The sequence below is a fragment of the Spermophilus citellus genome (assembly GCF_964194105.1).
Source record: "Spermophilus citellus genome assembly, chromosome: 8".
In the NCBI taxonomy this organism is placed as follows: Eukaryota; Metazoa; Chordata; class Mammalia; order Rodentia; family Sciuridae; genus Spermophilus; species Spermophilus citellus.
Genome location: NC_138189.1, coordinates 60,147,686 through 60,170,981, shown reverse-complemented (window position 1 = coordinate 60,170,981; position 23,296 = coordinate 60,147,686). Strand labels below are relative to the sequence as shown.

At 40.4% G+C, this 23,296-nt stretch overlaps 1 protein-coding gene across 1 annotated transcript; it reads left to right on the top strand.

The window, feature by feature from the left end:
• The first annotated feature begins 1,244 nt into the window (after window positions 1-1,244).
• NAAA (N-acylethanolamine acid amidase) lies at window positions 1,245-23,296 on the top strand. The gene is given in 13 exon segments (XM_081304684.1): window positions 1,245-1,727; window positions 1,729-1,757; window positions 1,760-1,877; window positions 2,380-2,544; window positions 5,173-5,299; window positions 8,884-8,974; window positions 11,233-11,309; window positions 15,543-15,715; window positions 15,863-15,925; window positions 16,619-16,685; window positions 17,077-17,105; window positions 21,863-21,940; window positions 22,571-23,296. Coding segments are annotated over 12 exon segments (1,077 nt in total). The 5' UTR covers window positions 1,245-1,665; the 3' UTR covers window positions 21,939-21,940; window positions 22,571-23,296.

The following is a 23,296-nucleotide window of genomic DNA, read 5'->3' as shown; positions in this document are numbered from 1 at the left end:
CATAAAAATGGGAAAAGTAGAGGTTATAATGGGGGTTTTGGTAGACAGGAGGATAAGGGATTTGGGGAATCCCTGAAAATATTTTTTCCAAGTTTCTAGTAGACATTTACTGTGTTTTACCCATAGAAGATTATGCTAACCATTAAGAATGTACCAGTCTTAGACGATTTTCCTGACCTGAAAGTTTCCCATTTCCCAAATATTGAGAATGCAAGTTGGTGAGGAAGTTTCAGGTTAGGCATTGGAGAGGTGGGTTTTGAATGCAGACAGTCTAGCTTGAAGCAAGACAGCTCACCAGTGGTGTGACCTCTTCCCTCTAAGAGCCTCATTCCTCATCCGTAAAACCAGGATGATTTAGCAGAACCTATATTTTGGCTTGTTTTTTGTTTTGGGGGGTTTTTTTGGTTGTTGTTAGCAAAAATACTGGACACATGAATGTTAACCAAATTTTTAGCTTTTTTTTTTTTTTTTTTTTTTTTTTTTAACCTGAGAAGTAGGAGTGTTGAAAAGAAAAATTCCTTTGCCCTTTACAAAACCCAAGCAAAGGGCTGGTTGTAGCTCAGTGGTTGAACGCTTGCCTAGCATGAGTGAGGCCTTGGGTTGATTCCTCAGCACCACATAAAAATAAGTAAATAAAATAAAGGTATAGTGCCCATCTACAACTTAAAGGTATATTTTTATTTTTTGGTTTTTTTATTTTTTTAAATTTTTTTAATTATTAGTTGTTCAAAACATTACACAGCTCTTGACATATCATATTTCATACATTTGATTCAAGTGGTTTTATGAACTCCCATTTTTCCCCGTGGGGGGGAGGGGGGATAGTAGAGGATAGGAAAGGCAGCAGAATACAACAGACACTAGTATGGCAGTATGTAAAAACGCGGGTGTGTAACCGATGTGATTCTGCAATCTGTATAAGGGGGAAAAATGGGAGTTCATAACCCACTTGAATCAAATGTATGAAATATGATATGTCAAGGTATATTTTTTTAATTTTTTTTTTAATTCAAACAATTTAAAATGCTGTGAAGCCTGTTGCAGTGACACACGTCTGTAATCCCAGGGTTCAGGAGATTGAGGCAGCAGGAGTTCAAAGGCAGCTTCAGCAAAAGCAAGGTGCTAAGTAACTCAGTGAGACTCGTCTCTAAATAAAATACAAAATAGGGCTGGAGGTGTGGCTCAGTGGTCGAGTGCCCCTGAGTTCAATCCCCAGTACCAAAAAAATACAAAATAATAATAAGCAAATGAGGTGGGGAGTACAGATTCTTTTCTACCATAGTAGGAGTTTCCCCATACACATTCGCTACTGAAAATCTTAACCTCCCTGGCAGGCTGCAGTTCACACTCCCTCAGTCCACGTAGTTGGGATGGGGCGGGCTGCAGCAATAAGAAACCTGTAGCCTGTTGCATTCAGCGTCCCGGTGGTGAGGGACGTCAGGACTGACAGCCAGGGCGGGTGGTGGTGCAGATAAGTGGCAGGGATGGCGGCGGGTGTCACAGCTGGGTGTCTGGGCTTGTCCCCAGCAGGCGGGCAGCTTGCAGTACCCGCCTCTGGCGTTGGGCACCGCCCCAGCTCCTCCTCCTTCGCCAGCTACTCCTTGGCTTCCCCAGCCGTCAGTAACCACTGCAGCCGGACGAGTTGCTGCAGGCAGATCCTGAACCATGAGAGCGGCGGGCCGTGGGGCGCAACCCGCGCAGGCATTGCTGCTGCTGCTGGTGCCACTAGCCGGGGTCTGGTCATGGGCCTCCGCCTCGTGCCCAGCGCCGCCGCTCTTCAACGTGAGCCTGGACGAGGCCCCAGAGCTGCGCTGGCTGCCGGTGCTGCGGCACTATGACCCGGACTTGGTGCGCGCGGCGGTGGTGCAAATCATCGGGTGAGCCGCGGGCTCGGGACTTTGTCTGCGGGAACACGGGCGGCTGGGGTCCGAGTGCAGAAAAGCCCAGAGGCTCGCTGCCTTTGAGCTTTCAACCCAGATTATACTGGTCCCCTCCGTCTCCAACATCTTCCTCTCCTCCTCTTCTAGGACTAGGCTTTGCTCTGGCGCAGAGCAGCATGGGGCGGGAGGGACTATCCGGCGCGGCTGGTTTGACTTTTAAGTCACCAGTGGCACCTCATTCCGGGTCAGGGTGGCGCGCTGTCACTCGGTTACTGAGTAGGGGACGCAATCCGCGCCTTCTTTGCAGGCCTTGGGGCTCCCCACGGCTGCCCTTCGGGGATCACCCATTCCGAAGTTTCTTTTTCCCTCTAGGACGCTGCTGATAGAGCTCTGTGGCTCCAGAGCTGTCAGCTCTGTGGGGAAACAGAGGCACTTAACACCCGCCTCCCCGCACCCATCTGTCTTCTAAGCAGGTCAGACACTGGTTTTTCGTTTCTAGAGACAGAGTCCCCAAGTGGGCCCTCACGTTGATTGGAAAGGTGATCACGGAGCTGGAGAGCTTCCTTCCCCAACCCTTCACCGACGAGATCCGCGGCATGAGCGACTTCCTGAACCTCAGCCTGGCGGACGGTCTCCTGGTCAACCTGGCCTACGAGTACTCTGCGTGAGTGTCCAATTCCTGGGCAGCTTGCCAGGGACTCCTGCCACCTAGAGGTGTGCTGTCAGTGAGAGAAAAAAGGAATGTTGACTGACTACCCAAAACCTGCCGCATTTCCTCTTTGCCTCTGGGGATATCTGAGCAGCAGATCATGAGCTTCTAGAATGAAAGGAACTTTTCTGACTCAACTTTCCCTGTCCCCGAACCCCCTTTGTTTCTCCCCACTAATCCAGGTAGCATCCCACTTTCAAAACTTTGTTCAAAATGTACTTTTTCCAGAAAGTTTTTGAAACACAACCCATTCTCATCTGGACCCTTTAGATGCCTCTGTAACTGTCCAGCTGTATACAGGTAGTGGACGATCCTGCACTCACTGGTCCGGCTGCATTTATTCTTTTCATGGCCTGTGATCCAGAGTACTGTTTCGGAGTCTGTTTCCTCCAACGCTGGGGTCACAAGGAACTTTGCCCTATCTAATAAGGCCAAACTTTGATCTGAGCACTGGACATAATAAAGTGTGGAATCAACACTGAAAGCAATATGGAGTGTGTGCTTGATTCCAGGCACAGTGCAGAGGGACTCCTGTTAGTGGACTCAGTAACAGGTCCTGAAACTGAGAGGTTTGGCTTGGGTTCTGCCTATAAGACATTGTTTTGTCACCTCATGTAGTAACATTTGGTAGCTCCTTACAGCTTCTGGCTGCCTAAGATGAAAGGGAAAAAATGTTCTTGGGATAATAAAACTTTACTGCACTTGGTATCTTCCCAGAGCAAGTAGAGAGGGTAAGTTAAGAAGTAGGGTGACTACCTTCCTTCCTCTTCTGGAAAGTGTTTTCAGACACACATAAGCACAGGTCTGCTAAATTAAACTGCTTTTAAATTAAACTAAGTTAATCTTACCATCTCCCTCTCCTACATCCAACTTTGTTCTCTTCTGGCATATGGCTTTCTCAATGAAAAATCACTGACCATTTCCACCCTCTTTTGGAGTCATTGTAGGCAGATTAAGCCAAAAGTTCTAGTAAAAACTTTCTAACTTTTGGATCTCAGATTAAAGTATTTATTAAATTATCTACAAAATGACACTATTGTGCTATATTCCACTAGCATTAAAAAAAAAGGAAATGTTTTGTTCTCATTTCCGAAGTCAGGCTGTTTGTATCAAAATATTAGCTGCATCTTATGGAGTCTACTGGGTTCCAGACACTTCGTGAATACAGCTCCACTGGGAAGATGGTATTTTCTGTTTTGTGATATAGAAACCAAGTCTCAGAGGGGACAATTTGCTGGAAGTCTGGTGGCTGGTATGTTCCAAAGATGCTGCTAAAAAGCACATCAGTCTCCAGGGCCCTGCAGTGCCTCTTCCAAAGCAGAACTATCTCCTTGCTTGTCCCTTGTGCTCGTGTAGTGCATCATGTAGAGTATTTGGAATGAGATGGAATGATGGTTAGTTTGACAATTTTGAAAGATCACTTTTGAAAAGATTCTGAAACCTTTATTTTAGTTACTTCCCTATTTTATCAGTCCCGTTCCTCTTATAAACCCTTTGCAGGTAAGATTGGAAGCCCTGGAAGGAATTAAAACCTCATCAAGTTTCCTTTCTAAATACACCAAAAAAGAAGAAGAAGAAGAAGAAGAAAAGAAAAAAAAATTAGTAACATTTGTTTTTTTCCTACTTATAAGAGTAATGTATAATCATTATAGGAAATCAGCAATACAGAAAAGTACTAGCTATTATCAGAGAATATGGATAGTGAGATGTTTTAACAAATCTCCTTCTCTTTTACTCAAAATAATTCTCTCCAACCAAGAGTTTTTTAGGATCTTTTTCTCTTAATAGCTCTGTGCAACAAGCTCTGAGTGGAACAGGAACAGTACCAAGCCTCTAAGAAGCTGACCATTTTCCCAAGGGGACAAAATAAAACATTCATAGAACCAAATGGTTTAGTGCCATTGTACTTGCTCTGAGGAATTCATGGAAGGGAGATATGAGCTTGGATTAGCTTGCAATAAAGGGTTCAATAGGAGCTGGGGCTGGGGCTCAGCAGTAGAGTGCTCGCCTAGCACGTGTGAGGCCCTGGGTTCGATCCTTAGCACCACATAAAAATAAATAAATGAAATCAAGGTATTGTGTCCAACTATAACTAAAAAATAAATATTTTTTAAAAAGTGTTAAATAGAATATATACTGCCAAGCAGAGGAAGAGTCAGCATTCAGAGGGCTAGATGAGCCCAAGATGGTTTGTTTCTGCATGTTTGCAACATCATCCTTGTGTACCAATAGCACAGGTCTAGTAACACTGAATGAACACAGATGAGTTATGTCTGGTTGTGTTCTTCAGCTTGAATTGTGAATCCATATTCTTATACAAAGATTATGGCATGTATGTTAGCTATAAGGAAGAAAAACTCTTTGAGGATTTTTAGTTGTAGATGGACACAATATCTTTATTTTATTCATTTATTTTTATGTGATGCTGAGGATCCAACCCACTGCCTCACACACACTAGGCAAGCGCTTTACCCCTGAGCTACAACCCCAGCCCCAAGGATTTGTTTAAAAAAAAAAAAAAAACTCCTTTTCCTTGTTCTTATTTGTCTCACTTATTCATGTTGGACTTTTCCCTTTTCTCAGATTCTGCACCAGCATTGTGGCTCAAGACTCCAGGGGGCACATTTACCACGGTCGGAATCTGGACTATGCTTTTGGAAATATCTTACGAAAGTTGACGGTGGATGTGCAATTCTTAAAGAATGGGCAGGTATGGTCCATACCTTATGATATAGAATTCCAAAACACCTTCTAACCCATGTTAACAGTCAGAGCCTGGTATACTAAGTGTATTCTCACTATAAGAAACAAATCAAACCATTTGGAGAAGCAAAACCAGGAGAAAGATGTACATTAATTGTGCATATAGGAACAAGAGTCATTTATTGTTATTGAGCTTGGATTTGAGGAGGTCAATCAGTTTCCTTAGGGAAGTCTCTTTTAGGGTATAATAAGTTGTCCATCTATTAGGCTAAATCAGCTCTTTCCTCTGCTTTCTCAGGCTGCTTCTGGAATAGGTAAGGGGCCGAGTATTGTAATGGCTAGGAACACCCAGCTTGGGGTCTGATAATCCTGGGTTTAAATCCTGCTTGGATCATTTCCTCTATGAACCTGGAGATTTACTCATACCTGTTTTGCAACTCAGAGACCCAGAGAGGTTAATAACTGCTTTATTGAAATAGTTCTTAAGATTAAATCATGTGGAAGGTGCTTGATAAATAGTGGCAAATAATGAATGGACTTTCACCTTTCAAGTATAATTTGCCCACACCACTCTTGTGTATAATCATTAAAAAATTATACTTATTTTATTTTCAGCATGGTTTCTTTAAAAACATAATCTAATAGATACTATTGTCACATGACTGTAAAAACTTAGCATTAATCAATGTTAATTAAATATACAAAGGATATCATTCCTATGAAATAATACATCATACAAAAGACAGATTTTTATCTTTTGGGACAAGGACTGCATTCTCTTTGTGCTTAGGGATGGATTCAGAAATACTAAAAGCTTGTTTACTAAAAACTCATTTAGTCATCTGCTTTTACAAAGGTAAACTTTTTCTCAGAAAAATTCAAACAACTCAGAAAAATTTAAAATGAAATTTTCTCCTTTCCCAATTTTATTCCTTCACTTTGCTACAATTAACAATTTCAAGTCAAGTCTAGCTGAAGATGTACTTCAAAAACAATTTTGCATAGTAGCAAGTTCTAACATAAATGCAGGAAATTGAAAATATTATGTTATTAAATGAAGGGATAACTGTAATTGACAACTTTATGTTTTCTCCATTATTCTACAATGAGCAAACATTTGTGTGCGTGTTTTGCATAGGGATGGAGCCCATGGCCTCATGCATGTGAGGTGAGCACTTTACCATGAGCTTCCCAGACCTTTCTTTATTTTTTCCCCCACATTTTTTATTGATACATTATAGTTGACATACCGATGGGATTTGTTGGTACATCATCACACATGCATACAATGTACAATATAACAATATAATTTGACCTATATCACTCCCCATTTTCATTTCATTTTGAAACAGGATCTTGCTAAGTTGCCCCAGACTAGCCATGAACTTGCTATCCTCCTGCCTCAGCCTCCCAAGTCACTGGGGTTACAGGCCTGCGCCACCATGCCTGACTAGAAATATTCTTATAAATAGAGAAAATAATGAATGCAATAAAAATAAACTATTTCAACTGTTCCTCTAAAACTTACCCTAACAATTGTCACTTCATTTGTTTCTGTTTGCCCTGGATCTCCCATGAGAAACAGCCCCCTGAGGTGGCTTCACTCTCAGATTATTACTGAATCTAGTCAGTTTACACATGGGTATTAATTTTTAGCAGAGAATTTGTGGCCAATAAATTATTTTGCCAAATTAAGAACAGGTAATCTGCATAACAATTCATTTCTCATTTGTGTTTAGTGTTCATGATTTTAAAAATAGTTTTCTATATAGGACCTCATTTGAACCTCTGAGCAGCCTTGTGAAGTTGGCCCAAGTCAACATTTTCATTTTTATTTTAAGGGGGCTGGGCCTCACAGAGACTAACCTGCCTCAAATCACATAGTGGAAATGAGGTGTAGGCCTTCAATTCCTAATAGCTTTTTTATTTTTGGCCAAAATTCAACCTCAGTTAAAATATAAATTAGAGTCCCCCGCTAAGAGTTTCTTCATTTTAACTGACTTGGCAAAGACAATTGGGCAGTACAAACATTTAGAAATAAAGGCCAATTTGTAGAGCTGCCTGATAAAATATCTTACAACATTATGTACAACTTGAAACTACCATGTGATTTTGATTTTTAGGAACTTTAATTTCTCAACCCTTCAAGAGTGACAGTAGTGTGAGGGCCAGTGTGTCATGTGAATGGAGTGACTGTATACTTACATGTTTTGTTTTTCATATAATTACTAAAAGGCCTTTAGTAGTAACATAAGCTTACTCCCGTTTCATGGCTGTGAATGGAGATGGGGGAAATCACAGAAGGCTCTCCTGTAGTCCCAGCAACTCGAGAGGCTGAGTCAGGAGGATCGAAAGGTCAAAACCAGCCTCAGCAACATGGAGGCGCCAAGCAACTCATTGAAACCCTGACTCTAAATAAAATACAAAATATACAAAATAGGGCTGGGGATGTGACTCAGTGGTTGAGTACCCCTGAGTTCAATACCTGGTACCAAAAAACCCCCCCCCAAAAAACAAAAAAACAAAGGCCATTTGTAATTTAGCTACTTTAACCTATGTTTACAGCCAGAGGAGGTGAAGATAAATAATTCAGTGAAAAAGGTTGCTAATTAAAAATTAAGCTTTCTAAACAAAAAGATTAACCTAGGCCCAATGTATTTCTCAAAATATAAAGATACAAGTTAACCCTTGGACAGTATGAGCTAAGCACTGTTCAAAGTACTTCCTTGAAAAATAAAATCTGGTATTGGAAATAACTGCTAGACTTTGACTTTTTTCCTGGGGTGTTATAGTGGTATGTTTTGATCACCAGAGCTAGTTATCTTAATTTAAAGTGGAGTGATTCCTATCACATGGAATGATCATGAAGGTTAAATGAAAGATATGTAAGATGACTTTTTAAATATTTAAAATTTAAATGTGATTCTTATTGGTGAGCAGTCCCACTTGTTTCCTCTGACTTCACAGAGCTTATCAAATGTGTGAGATTGATCTCTTGTAACCAAGTCAAAACAAGTTTTTAAATCAAACACCATTTTTGACGTCTGGAATGAGACTTATTTGTGCATGGATTTCCTAAAATAAGATTTATGGGATTATAAAAGAAACCAGTTATATTGAAATATAGTTATTTCAGTATTATATGTTTAAACACATTAAGTAGTAAGATTTAGCAGTGAGTTTAATAACTACCATAATTTCAGAGCAGTGACAACTGAAGGAGGCAGCATTTCAAGTTATCTGTAACCGCGATGGTGCATGTGAAAATAGCTGCCATTTCTACTGGGGACAAAATCACCACACCATCGTCACTGCTTGGTTTGTCGTGTGCATTCATAATAGAAAGAGTTAACTTTCAGTTAGAGGTTAGTGAAAATAAAGATATACCTTTTTTTCCCATCCAATCATTCCATTGAATTCTATTCATGGATCCCCAAGGTTAAGAACCCCTGTTCTAGAAGGCTATTTTAGAGTCTTCAGAGTCTTATTCTGTTAGGAAAAAAAAAATCCAGGAAATTATGGGACAAAACAAGTGATTTCAGTGTATGTTTTGTTGGAACAGTAAAATGGTACCTTGTCTCTTGATTTCAGGTTGCATTCACAGGAACCACTTTTATTGGCTACGTAGGATTATGGACTGGTCAGAGTCCACACAAGTTTACAGTTTCTGGTGATGAACGAGGTAATCAAATTCCTGAGCATCTCCCACCCTATCCCTGTTCAGTTCTAGCCAGGTATTTCCTTCGCTCAACAGAATATGTGGGAGAACATCTACCACATGATAGGGACCTTCATCCTAGTGACAGGCTTGGAAGCAATGAAGATGATCTCAGGGAGTGGTAAGCACTACAAAAAAAAGCAGAACAGGAGGACAGGGAGAGTGCAGGACAGCCAGGGGAGGTCCCTCCAGGGGATCCCCAGCCAGTTCTACAGAAGCTGCTACCCTCGCCTTCCTGTAAATCTCTCTCTCCCCAGCACTAGAACCATCACGTGGTCACCCTGTTTAAAACCCACTGTAACTCAGGAAGACACATGATTTCACTTACTTGCGAAATCTAAAACAGAGAGAATATCTGCATATTTTTACTCACTAGAAGAACATTGTACTTATAGAAGAGAGGAGAATGGTGGTTACCAGAGGCTGGAAGTAGGGATGGGGAAAGGAGAAATGTTGGTCAAAGAGTACAGAGTCTCACCTAGGAGGAATAAATTCTGGTGGTCTGGGGTCACCTGGTGTCTATGGTTAATAATAATGTACTGTATATTTCAAAATGGCTAAGAGTGGATTTTAAACAGTCTCACCACAAAGAAATAATAAGGATATGAGGTGATGGATATGCTAATTAGCCTAATTGGCTCATTCCACCATGTGTGCAGGTATTAAAACATCACATGGTAGCCAGACAGGTGGCACAAGCCTGTAATCCCAGCACCTTGGGAGGTTGAGGCAAGAGGACCATGAGTTCAAAGCCAGCCTCAGCAATTTAGCAGGTCCTAAGCAACTCAGAAAGACCCTGTCTCTAAATAAAACACAAAAAGAGCTGGGGATGTGACTCAGTGGTTGAGTGCCCCTGAGTTCAATCTCTGATACCAAAAAAAAAAAAAAAAAAACAACCCCACATTGTACTCTATACATAAATACAATTATTATTCATCAATTAAAATAACAATACAAAATTTTAAATGTCACCCCAAAAAAACTCTGCAGTGGATTGTCCATTTCACTTAAAACAAACTCAAGGTCCTGATTCTCACCCCAGAACCCTACTTGATCACCTCCTGCACCTCGTTGTATTCCTCTCTCCCTTGCCCTTCCTCTGCCTGCACCTCACTGGCCTTCTTTCTCTTCCTGAAGTCTGCTCTGACACCCACTCCTTCTGCCTGGCATGCTCTGCCCATCTATAATCCCAGCCCCTGGGATTATAGGTGTGGCCCTTTGCCCAATTTTGAATTGAGGTGTTTTTGTTTTTTGATTATTGTTGTTGAGTTTTAGACGTTCTCTATATGTTCTGGCTATTAACTCCTTATCAGATATCTATATGTAAATATTCCCCCCACTCTATTCTTTTCACTCTGTTATTATCTTTTAGTGCACAAAATTATGAAGTTTTTACGAAGTCTAATTTGTCTATTTTTTTTCTTTTGCTTCCACTGCTTATTTCTTGCATGTTTTTTTAAAATAAATACCCTACAGAGACTTTTAAAGGAAAATAATTTGGGGAGTGACTGAAAATATGTATTTTTTTTTTTAAATTTAAGCCCAAATCAAACTTAAAGGTTTTAGAGACATATGTTGTAAAGATACAAGTTCTATACATTCTTCCAAATAATTACTGAGCCACTTTTCTTAAAAGATACATGATTTAATTTTGCCTGGGATTAATTAATACAGTGTTTTCTTTTGCCATAATTATCATTGTATCCAGGTACCAAAAATTTTACTTTCAACACTTGAGAGAATATCTGCATATTTTTACTCACTAGAAGAACTTCTATGTTTATTGTATGTATGTGTACACACATAAGCATATGTATATGATGTTCTTATGTCACTATGAAATTCAGACTTAATCTTTCAAAGCTTCGTACTAGTAAAATCACTTTTTCTTTGCCAGCCTTTCTCTTCCATCAGCTTGTAAAATGGGAATGAAGCAAAACAAAACAACAACAAAAAAATGTGTTGTTGTTGTTGCAGTATTGGGAATTGAACTCAGGGACGCTCTGCCACTGATCTACACCCTGAGTCCTTTTTATTTTTTGTTCTGAGACAGGGTCTCTAAGTTGCCCAAGCTAGCCTTAAACTAGTAATCCTGATACTCCAGAGTAGTTGGAATGTCAGGTGTACACCACGACGCCTGGAAGAAATTAACAAAATTTAAGAAAAATACATTTTCATGCTGTTTGAGTAACAAACTTATTGTTCCTTCTTCACCTCGGCAGATAAAGGCTGGTGGTGGGAGAATATGATCGCTGCCCTTTTTGAGAGATACTCTCCAGTCAGCTGGCTTATCCGCACTGTGAGTATGTTTATTGTTGAGCCCACCTCACACTAACTTCATCTTCTAGACCACTGTGTTCTTGTTGCGATGTTCTATGTCACTTAGAGATACTGCTTTTAATGTAAAAAGGTGCTGAAAAGAATCAGAACTTAAATGTTTGCAAACTGCACTTAAAACCTTTCAATAATAAGTATCAAAGGTAAACAAAGCCAGGCCCTAATTAAAGTAGCAATTAGAGGTTTTAATCAGTAATATACTACAATTAGAATAAGGACTTGGATTTGAACAGAGGTGGTCGGCTATTTTAAAGGAAGAATGAGGGAATAGAAAAGGAGTTGAATAGAGGCTTGGTAGAGTCAGGGAAGGGAAGAATTCTGAGTGGAAAGGAGGGGTTGCCCATGTGAAACCCATCTGGGTTTGCTAACTGGCCTTATGGAAGTTGGGCTCCTATCCTCCCACTAAGGCTGGGAGATAGAGTACTATTTTCAGGTGTTGGCTGGAATGAATTCTTTTGATGACCTTGAGTGTCCTCAGACAGGCTAGCAGGGAGGGTCATCTTAGGGATACAGCCTTGAGCTGATAGAAACGGCTAGTGTTTGTACCTCTTGATAGGCCAAGGTTAGGGCAAGTAGAAGAGGACTCAGAGGAGCCCAGCTAGAGTTTGTTCAGGAGAGAATCTTTATCATAGGCTAGAATTTTGCACAATATAAGAGATTAATTTAGGTTCTTCTATGGGTATAGATATATACACTCCTTTTAGAATCTCCTTTACAGATATCTGAATTAATGAATCAAATGCATTACAATTTAGCTTCACATACCACTAAAGGAACATATGCTTTATACAAGTCTATTAAATGAGCAGCTTCCAGGCCATATAAACTTTATTTTGACTATAGAAGGCACACTTTAGGGAGCACATCTCTGGTATCAGGATCTGGCCCTGTCCAGCTTTGCCTTTCTGACCTTTCCTCACTTTGCTCTAAATCATCTGCCCACTGCCTGCCTCTCCTTGACCTCTCGCATTTCTCTTCAACTTGTTGCTGGAGCACTCCCTAAAGATGCTGTAAAACTATGCATTCATCACAAATGAACTTCTATTCTTCCCTTCCAACCCCCGCTTATTGCGTGTTAGCATCGGCATATCAGAGAAAACATTTGGCCTTTGGTTTTGGGGGGGATTGGCTTATTTCACTTAGCATGATATTCTCCAGTTCCATCCATTTACTGGCAAATGCCATAATTTCATTCTTCTTTATGGCTGAGTAATATTATTTTGTTTATATATATATATATATATATATATATATATATATATATATATATATATATATCACATTTTTCTTTAGTGATTCATCCATTGAAGGGCACCTAGGTTGGTTCCACAGCTTAGCTACTGTGAATTGGGCCGCTACAAACATTGCTGTGACCATGTCATTATAGTATGCTGATTTTAAGTCCTTTAGGTATACGCTCAGGAATGGAATAACTGGGTCAAATGGTGGTTCCATTCCAAGTTTTCTGAGGAATCTCCGTACTGCTTTCCAGAGTGGTTGCCCCAATTTTCAGTCCCACTAGCAATGGATGTTCTCTCTTATACTTTAATGTATCACCCTCTCAGGGCCTGGCACATGATGCCTGATACCCTCCACCTCCTCACCCCGGCCTTCCTTTGAAATATCCATGGAAGCCTCCATAGTTCTGTAACTCTTGTATTCTGCATTCCCACAAAACCAGAACTAAGTGGAAAATGCCAACGTTTGCTGTCAGCAAGAGCAATAGCCAGGCTTTCATGGACCATGGCTACAGTGGCCTCTAAGTGCATGGTGAAATGAATTCTGGGGAAACAACATCATACATAGGCAGTCCTACGAGAGCAGGGCATCCTCTGTGCTTTCTTCTCAAAGCAAAGTATTTCACATGAGATTTTACTTTTACACCCTTGAGCCTACTATGGGTCGGCGGGGGCGGGGGGGGGGGGTCTGGCCAGTTGTTGAGATGTCTTCAAAACAAGGCATCTTTTCTGATGTCTCTATGCCTAGCGCATGGCTTCTGTTTAATGGTGCTAATATCTCCAGCAACCACAACTCCCTTGGCCCCAATTTTACATGTGCTTTTCTTGTCAAACTAAATTTTTTTCAAATCTTTCTGTTCCGCTTCTTGCTTCTGATTCAGACTTTATACCTGGCTAAAAGCCACTGCCTGAATGCTGTGTTGCCATGAAATTTCCTCCAACAGATTAATTAGTCTATCACCTTTAAATTCAGCTCATACAAAATCTCACAGCATGTACAAAATTAGACAAGTTCTTTGCCAGGGTGTAATAAAAATGGCCTCTAGCTCAATTCTCAACAAAGTTCTCATTCTCATCTGAAACCTCGTGACTACAGTCTTTACTCTCTGCATTTATTTCAGACTTCTGGTCTTCTGAACTCACACCAGAAATATTCATTAAGCTCAGCTTACAATATTCTAGGGATTTCCTAGCCTGTATTGCCAAACTTTTCCAAATGCCTCTCCATTCCAAAGGCCAGGTATAGGAATAGCATCAACCCCAATTCTCCGAGTCAATTTCTGTTTTAGTCAGCTTTTCATTGCTGAACCAAAATACCCAACAAAAACAAGTCAGAGCCTTTATAATTCAACCACTTCCCCAAATTCTCGCCTCTGAACACTGTTTCATTGTGGACCACACCTTCAACACATGAGCCTTTGGGGGGTACTTCATATCCAAACCATAAATTCCCCATTTCCTCCATTTCCTGAAATAGATAAAGCACTTGTTTTCTCTGACTTTGTCACTTGAGTGAAATAAATCACTATGCCTTCAGTATTTCTTATTGATGTTCTTTTGCTTTGTTCACACAGAGCTCTCTGTAAGAAGCAATGCATTATTTAATAATAGTTGGATGATGATATAGTTGGGTGTTTGATATAATCAAACAAATATCCCATTACTCCAACTACCTCACTTTGTCATTTTTCTGAGTTCAGAACAAACCAATGCAAATCAAAATACCCCTCACAGCAGTATGTATAAGACAGGGTGATTTATGGGTGCTGAAGGATGGAACATTTGCAGATACCAATATTTTGAATTATTCTTTTTATTTTATTTTATTTTATTTTATTGAACTCGGGATGCTCAACCACTGAGCCACATCTGTAGCCCTATTTTGTATTTTATTTAGAGATAGCATCTCACTGAGTTGTTAGCACCTTGCCATTGCTGAGGCTGGCTTTGAACTTGTGATTCTCCTGTCCTGTCTTAGTCTCCAGAGCTGCCACCACACCCGACTTTGAATTGTTCTTTTATTTGACCCTGTCCCCACCCAAACCCTTAACAGTGTGTCTTGACAATATTCAAGATGAGTTAGCCTAAAATGTACTACTCTCAAAAAATTAATTATGAAGGTGCAGGTAGAAAGAAGAGGCCTTCTACTGCAGAATGTTCCTGAGCAGATCAGCTCAGAAGGAGCACCCATGGAAGCTGAGGATTTTGAAAGATTCCCTTGACTGCCCATGCCATAGAACTTTAGAAGTCTTCATGGACCCTCAGGGGTTTCAGAACAGCAGTTAAGCTCTCCATTCATATGTGTTCTTTTATCTCAAGCCTTTGCTAATAAGTCCATTGAACTAGAACTTTCTACCCCACTCCCTGTTCTCTTCCTGCAACCACCACTTTCATAATTGAGTTCAGCTCCTGTGACGCTTCCATGGGATGCCATTTCTACTGCCCTGGGAGAGGATGGGCTCCCTGCTATGACTTCTGCCACTTTGCCTTCTCCAGTGCTAACACTTACTGTTCTGTGTCCCCATTGCCTGGTTGACTTTTCTGTCTTCCTTGGAAATTTGGGAAGAAAAAGAACCAGGTCACTCATATGCACTGCTCCAGCCTGGCTCCTGCACAGTGCGTAGCCACCAGTAGGTACTCAAGAAATGCCCTTGAAAGAACAAATGAAGGGAGAAACACAAGGCATCTGTTGAGACTGAGATCTGCCTGGAAAGCACCCAGCTTGTGTTGGGTGAACGAGGTGTGGGACCTGCAACAGTTTTGTCCTTTCATGAGGAATTCTTGCTGATTTTCGCCCCCACTGCAGCTGAGGTTTCTTCCATCTCAGGAAGATAAGTTAGAGTAGTTCTATGGCTCAATATATCAAGAGAAAGCGCTTTGGATCATTTTTGTTCATCGTTGGGTGTGGACCATTCCCTTGGATGATGTTGCCTATGCTGGTTTGTCTTTTTGTTCAGACGCTGAGTGAGTCGGAAAACTTTGAAGCAGCCGTTTACAAGTTGGCCAAGACTCCCCTCATTGCTGATGTCTATTACATCGTTGGTGGTACATCCCCCCAGGAGGGAGTGGTCATCACCAGGAACAGAGGTGGCCCAGAAGACATTTGGCCTCTAGATCCTTTGAATGGAGAGTGAGTTGAATTAAAGACTCTGGTCATTTTGTATCAAATCTTTCTTTTTAATTTGGTGAAAACTGAGGTATTTTTATTTTTTAATATTTCTTCTATAATTATATCTCAACAACCTTGGATAAGACAAGATGATGTGCTCTGTTGTAGGTGGTTCCGAGTTGAGACAAATTATGACCACTGGAAGCCAGCACCCAAGAGAGATGACCGGAGGTAGGCTTCCATATGCTTTCTGGTTGGCCATGTTTTTTTGTGGTCAAGAGAATATCCCCTTCCTACCACAGGGACTGGAGAGACCTATAGGTGTTGTCCCCTCCTAGAGAGCGTACTCCCCCCCTACCAGTGTCTTGACCAGGGTAGGGAGTACAGTTGTGTGGAGGAGAGTCATGGTGAGGGCCTTTTGGTAGTTGCTGGGGTTGGAAAGGATGAAGTTGGCCCTGGCCTAATGGCTAGAATCCCCGAAGCTCACCACCAACCTCACTAATAACTCTTTGTGTGGCCTCTTGGATCTCTGTTCACCCATCTGTAAATAAAAGGACAAGGCCAGACTCATGAACTTCAGTGTAGTTGGGGTTTTTATTGTCCCTTCTAATTGTGAAAATTCTATCACTCATTGTGGCTGCAAAGAACAGATGACTGTATACTTTACTTGCCTTTACTATCCCAAATTTGGTAGCAAAAATTTAATTCTGAAACTTCCTTGAACACAGGAGCCAATAGGACCAAATTGAATGAGTCCCATCATGGCGGTGTGAGCCAACGCAGCTAATATGCTTGGGGGCCACAGTCTGTTTTGACATAGGGGAGATAATGAGACAGGGCCCTGGATGTGTAAAAGAGAATAACAGCTGATGGGATTCAGAGTTTCCTAAAGTACCTAGTGACCTTTGATGGTTGTCCTTGCAGAACACCTGCCATCAAAGCCCTTAATGCTACAGGACCAGAAAACCTCAACCTGGAGACACTTTTCAAGGTAACTTGTGTCCTGATGTCCAGTTTACCCAGGATGTTTGGTGAAAAAAGAAATTCTCTGAAATCAAACAAATATAGTAGGCGAAAAAGTTATAGTAACAGTTCTACCTAGTTAAAAACTTTTTTAAAAGTTACATGACATTTATTGAGCTTTTTTCTGTATAGGTTAAAATTCCACCTTCACCTAAGTTTTTATTCACATTAAAAGTAAACAGACATAGTTGTAATATATGTTTATTGTTTAAAAGAAAAAAAAGAGCAAGGATTAAAGGGTTTATAACTATAGCCTTGAGATACACTAAAGGGTTAAACGGTTATATTCTTCCTATAGATGTTCTACACGTATGTCTTCTACCTTTTCATGTTTTTGTGATTTTTTTTTTTCTGTGCAGGTTTTGTCAGTGGTTCCAGTTTATAACAAGTAAGTTAAGCACATCTGTTCATCTGTCACCTCAGAACGGTGACTTCGCTCACCCACTGAGGCTCCCCAGGCATGTGAGGGCTCCTGGGATCAGACACCATAGGTGTTGTCAGTTCAGCAGTGGACAGAACAGGCTCCACTCTCAGGGGACTAACATTCTGCGTGGGGAGTGGGGTAGGTACACAAATACACCACGAGTCAGATGAGAAATTCATGCCAAAACTAAAGGTGAGGAGGACAGAAGATGGAGAAGGAGGAAGGCAGTGACATCTTCACCCTGATTCAGTCTGGTGGCTGTGGGCAGTTTTCACTGGGGATGAGCTCCTTAACATCACTTCGTTAGAACTAGACTTTTAGCACTTTAGTGTTCTTTATCTTCCTGGAAGTTTCCACCACCTCCACCCCCATGTTGTTCCTCATTCCAAACCCAATTTAGTAAGAATAGTTCCTTTAGCCTGCACCCTTGAGGGTAGCATTGTGTGAGCTGTGGTTTCTCTGGACTATAGTTTGGGCAAAGCTCTAGGCCACAATTAGCTCTTATCTCAATTTGGGAGGCAACTGCACCAAATCTGTTGGGGGAAACTCTGAAGGTCCATTATCACCACCATCAGCCCCCCTCCTTGTCATCCCCTGCAGGGGAACAACTGAGGAAGGGGACTCAACCCTAACTGCCTTATTCACACCCAAAACTACCTCATTAGGAATGTAGGCACCTTCTTATGCTTAGTGGGACAGAACTGAACTTATTAAAATAAATGAGGAAGTACCTGCAAGCAAAGATAGTTATCTCCTTCCTTTACTTCAATAAACTCCAAATAGCATTTCCTACTTTCTCATCTCTGCTTTCTCCACAGCAATAATATCAAACTGTATTCTTCAATAAATAACCTAGTCAAGTAAAACTTTAAACATCCAGTAGAAGCCAGGTATTGTGGCACATATCTGTAATCCCAGATACTAAGGAGGCTGAGGCAAGAGGATCGAGGATCCCAAGTTTGAGACCAGCCTGGACAATTTAGCAATATGGAAGGGCACTTGCTTAGCATATGTGAGGCCCTGGGTTTAATCCCCACTATTGCAAAACAAAACAAAACAATCAAATACCCTATAGATTTTTTTTCTTTGCATTTGTATCTGGGTGCTTTTAAGAATCCTGAGTATAAAGATATTCTCAAAACTGTTATTTTGCACCATAATAGAAATCTATCTCTAAAATACCTCTTTGGAAGTCTTTTCATTGAGTATGGCCTGATACAAAGATTGACACTTAAGAATTTATTTCATAATTTTCTAATAGCCAACATAGAAAACAAATTAATCAGTATTCTACCAACATTATGTAGCCATTTAAAATTTTAAAGGCTATTCAAAACATGGACTATTTAAATAAATATAGTAATGATTTTATTACAAAACTAATTTTAAAAATATAGTCATTACTTATGTAACTACTTTAAAAACTATAAGAACACAGAAATAGTTTCTTAACCCTTTAATTTATTTTTATTATTTATTTATTTGTTTATTTTTTGGTACCAGGGTTTGAACCCAGTGGCTCTTAACCACTGAGCCACATCTCCAACCCTTTTTATTTTTTATTTTGAGAAAAGGTCTCACTAAGTTGCTTAGGGCCTCACTAAGTTGCTGAGATTGTCTTTGAACTTATGATCCTCCTGCCTCAGTCTCCTGAGCTTCTGGGATTATAGGCATGCGCCACTGCGCCTGGCCTTCCTTTAGTTTCTTTTTATTCTTAAATTTTTAAAATTTTTTGGTACTGGGGATTGAACCCAATGGCACTTTACCACTCAGCTACAATCCAAGTCTGTCTTTATTTTTTAATTTGAGACTCTTGCTAAGTAGCTGAGGCTGGCCTTAAACTGGGATCCTACAGCCTCACCCTCCCCAGTCACTAGGATTACAGGCACGTGCCAACACACCCAGCAACCCCTCATTTTAAAAATAAATATTCTAACAAATAAGCTATTTAGATAAAGAACCACCCCCAATACCCCCAATGATCTGTTTATAAATTAGCTCTTTGGGGTAGGGGAGAAAAACAAATAATTTCCCTGATTTTTAGCATCTGTCAATTTCCTATTGTAAATACAGGTAAAGTATCCCTTATTCAACATGCCTGGGACCAAAAGTGTTTCAGATTTCAAGTGTTTTCTGTTTTGAAATGTTTGCATGGACTTGACCAGTGGAACATTTCTAATCTGAAAATCTGAAACATTCCAAAATCCAAAACTTTTTGAGGGCCGACGTAGTGCTCAAAATGTTTTGGATTTCAAAGCATTTTATATTTTGGAGTTTGGATGCTCAATCTGGACTTTCACCATGGCTGATTTGAAGCTTTCAATTGGTTCATGAATTACCTATATATTTGACAGTTGCTCTCACTAGCCTGTAGGAGCCAGCTCTAACACTTTATTGGCTGTTTCCCTCCCACTAGGATATAATTTTGCCCTTCTAATATTCATTTTAAAAATAGGGTTTAAAGACTGGGCATGGGGCTGGGGATGTGGCTCAAATGGTAATGTGCTCGCCTGGCATGCGTGCGGTGCTGGGTTCAATCCTCAACACCACATAAAAATAAAATAAAGATGTTATGTCCACCGAAAACTGAAAATAAATATTTGAAAAATTCTCTCTCTCTCTCTCTCTCTCTCTCTCTCTCTCTCTCTCTCAAAACAAAAAACTGGGCATGGTGTACATGCATGTAGCCCTAGATGCTAGGGAGGCTGAGACAGGAGAATCCTTTGAGCCAAGGATTTTGAGGCCAACCTAGGCAGAGACCCTGTCTCAAAAAATTAAAAGGGATGGGGATATAATTCAGTGGTAGAGCGCTTGCCCAGCATGTGAGAGACCCTGGGTTGGACTCCCAGCATTACAAAATAGGGGTTAAAAACTATCTTAGTGTGCTTACAGTTTTTGAAAGTAATTACATAAATGATTACTTTATTTTAAATTAGTTTTATAATTAAGCATTTAGTATATTTATTTTAATAAAAGAAAGCAATTTCTATGCTTTGAATATCCCTCATATTTTTAAATGCTGCACGATGGCTAATTGTATGCATTATAATGAAATTAATCTTTCTCCACTTACTAGTTTTTCCTCCATTAAAACTAAAATAAACATATATGTATCTCACACACCTGCTACTTTTGGATTTTTTGAATTATTTCCATTGGCTGAATTCCCAGAAGTAGGGTTACTGAGTTACAGGCTCTAACCATTTAAATCGTTTCTGAAATGTTTGTCAAAATAAAATTGTTAGAAGTTATAAGTGGTTTACTGAGTAACATTTTTCTCTATTGTGTAATCAAAAACCCAAGAGGAAATTTAAATTTAAGTTTAAATGACAGTCCTCACTGAACCAGAATGAACGCAGCATTCTAACTCTCAGGCCCTTTTCATGTAATGATTAACCCCATCTGGGCTTGTTGAGTGTGTGAGATCAGTAGACATGTCAGAACATACCAGATTAACTCTATGTTGCCCCCTTGTGCCATACTCAAAAGTTAAGCCTTCTGGCAACAGAATGTTCTCTGTGGCCATCAGCAGAGAAAGCATTAATATAGAGAGGGAGACCTGGGTGTGGTGGTGCACACCTGAAATCTCAGCTACTCTGAGGCAGGAGGTTTGCAAGTACAAGGCCAGCCTATGCAATTCAGTAGTACTTTGTCTCAAAATTTAAAAAAAATAAAAATAAAAAAGGACTAGGGATATAGCTCACTGGTAGAACCTTCTGGGTCCAACCCCAAGTCCTGAGGGTAGTGGTAGGGAAGTGATAGAGAATAGACCTATGACTAAAGTAAGCAAGCATCTGAGGTCCTGTTCAGGGGACCCCTGATACCCTTGGTCAAGCTCTAAGCATGCTCACAGTGCTGTCTTCAGCTGGCTCTGTGATTCAGCTGTGGTGCTCAGTGCCAGATTCTGCCTGTTCCTGAACAACCCAGTTCCAGTTGCTTTGACCATGTGCCCCAGCTGCTTTCTAACACAAGCAATGGAGGAAGGGAGTGAAGGAATGGGCCTTAGCATGGGTGCATATGTGCTTGTGTTGTTCTCTTTCTTTGCAAAATGTGGAATAAATGACATTGTACTTTTTTTCCTTAGTTCTGGGCAAGAGGGGCATCTACCTTGATCCCTGAGATTTTGAGGCTCTACTCTGGCTATCCTCTAGATGTGATCCTCCCATGATATAAGGAATGTGCTGGGTCAGGTGTCCACCCAGAATCTGCCCCAGAACTCAGTACCCTAGGATTCCCTGAAAAGCCCAAGCCCATTTCTGGGGTCCAGGTGTCCTCTTTCCTGGAATCCGTCTCCTGATGGTGGTGAGCAGTCATTGTGGACACCCTGTCCTTATAGAGGCCAAGAAATAGCTGCTTACTGGGGGATATAGATGAAGCTTAGATGTCTGAGGTGTCATATATGTGCAAGGAAGTCCCCTTGTGGGGTAGGACAAAGCCAGGGTCAGGGCCAAAGGGTGGCTGACTCTCACTGCCATAGCAATGGAGCTTTAATGAATCTGAGAATTTTACATTCAACTTGGTCTTCCACAGTGTTGTCAAAGAAGAGGAAAGAACGTTTTGACCTTTTGATTTATACATTTTAAAACATTCTGACATATATGAACTTCTATTTGTATTCTTGTCCCAGATCTCAGTGTTAGGGAAGGGCTTGATATTTTTTCCCTGTCTTTAGCATATTAGAGGAAATGATGTCTATATAAAAATTTCTCTTGTTATTTCAGCTATACAGTTTATACTACAGTAATGAGTGCTGCCAACCCAGAAAAGTACAAAACGAGCATCAGAAACATGAGCTGAACGTAAGTAAGCTGAAGAGTGAATTTGTCCATGCTTTGAAAGAATTGTCATAACTGTTGATATTGGGGTGGGATGAGAGGTGGGTATGTGCTGGTATTTCTCACGAAAGATAGTGATACTTAAGATTTATATGTACATAGTATTTTCTGACAAGCATTTGGCATATGATTGACATCATTAGGTATTTTATTTTGAATTGTTTGAATTGAATGAAACTGAAATCTTCCAGTGCCCTGTGCCTCTTTACCTCTAAATATACCCTTTTCTCAAGACAAGATATTATCTCTTCACACACACAGAGGAGTAAATATCTGGGAAGACTAATGTGTCCCCAGAATAATAGTGAGGCGCAGCACCTTCATAGCATTGGAAGACAGATTCTGAAGGCAAAGGACACTTCCAGAATTTATTCCAGGTACTGGTGAGTCCATAGGTAAGGAGAAGGACATTAAGGAGAAAGCAAGAGTCTCCTTCCTGCTACCCCTGAAATCAAACCAGGGCAGTGCCATTCTAATTGCAAGAATCATCTGAAGTTTGTAAACCTGGCCTGATGTTTTGGTCACTGATTTATCTTGGGAATGTTCAAAATCACTGTTTGAATTAAATGCATTTATTTTTTTCTTCTGTTACAGGTTTTTTTAAAAATGAAATTCTTGAAGAGCTGCACTTAAAAAAAAGACAAAGTGGAAGTATTTTATTATTTTATGAACAATACAGACTCCTTCCTCATTATACTTTTCAACCTTATGAAATGGGGGTCAGGCGTCACTTCGGTGGCATTTTGATGGAATGGGTAATAGCATTGTTTTGCATTCTCTTCCCTTCCTCGTCATCTTGATTTTTTTTTAAGCTTCTACTCTGGCTTTATTCCCAGCTTCTCATGATTCTGTTATCATACCTCTGCTTATCCCCTAAAGAAGTCAGCTAGAAATACCTCTTTGTTCATTATGAAGTGCTTCTAGAAGAGCCCAGTTAAAAATTTCTTCTAAGGCTTAAATAGGTCAGGGTCAGTTGTAGAACTGTACATGCATGAGGGCCCAGATTCTATCTCCAACACCACACACACACACACAGGCAGAAGGATTTCTTTAAAAAAAAAAAAAAAAATGGAGAGCTCTATTTTGAATAGAGCCTGTTTGAAGGTGTGTTCATGGAACCTTTGGTTGTATATTTCCATGTGATGGGATTCTCACTTTTTATATTTCTAATGTTTTTACTTCAACCAGTGGACCTTCTTTTTTTCTAAATAATTTCTTACCACTTTTTAAGGGGAGTATGAAATCAAGTCATTTTTAATAGTTACTTATCATTTGTTAATAAAATGTTGGAAGAGATGTTGGCAAGGAGAATAAAACTGT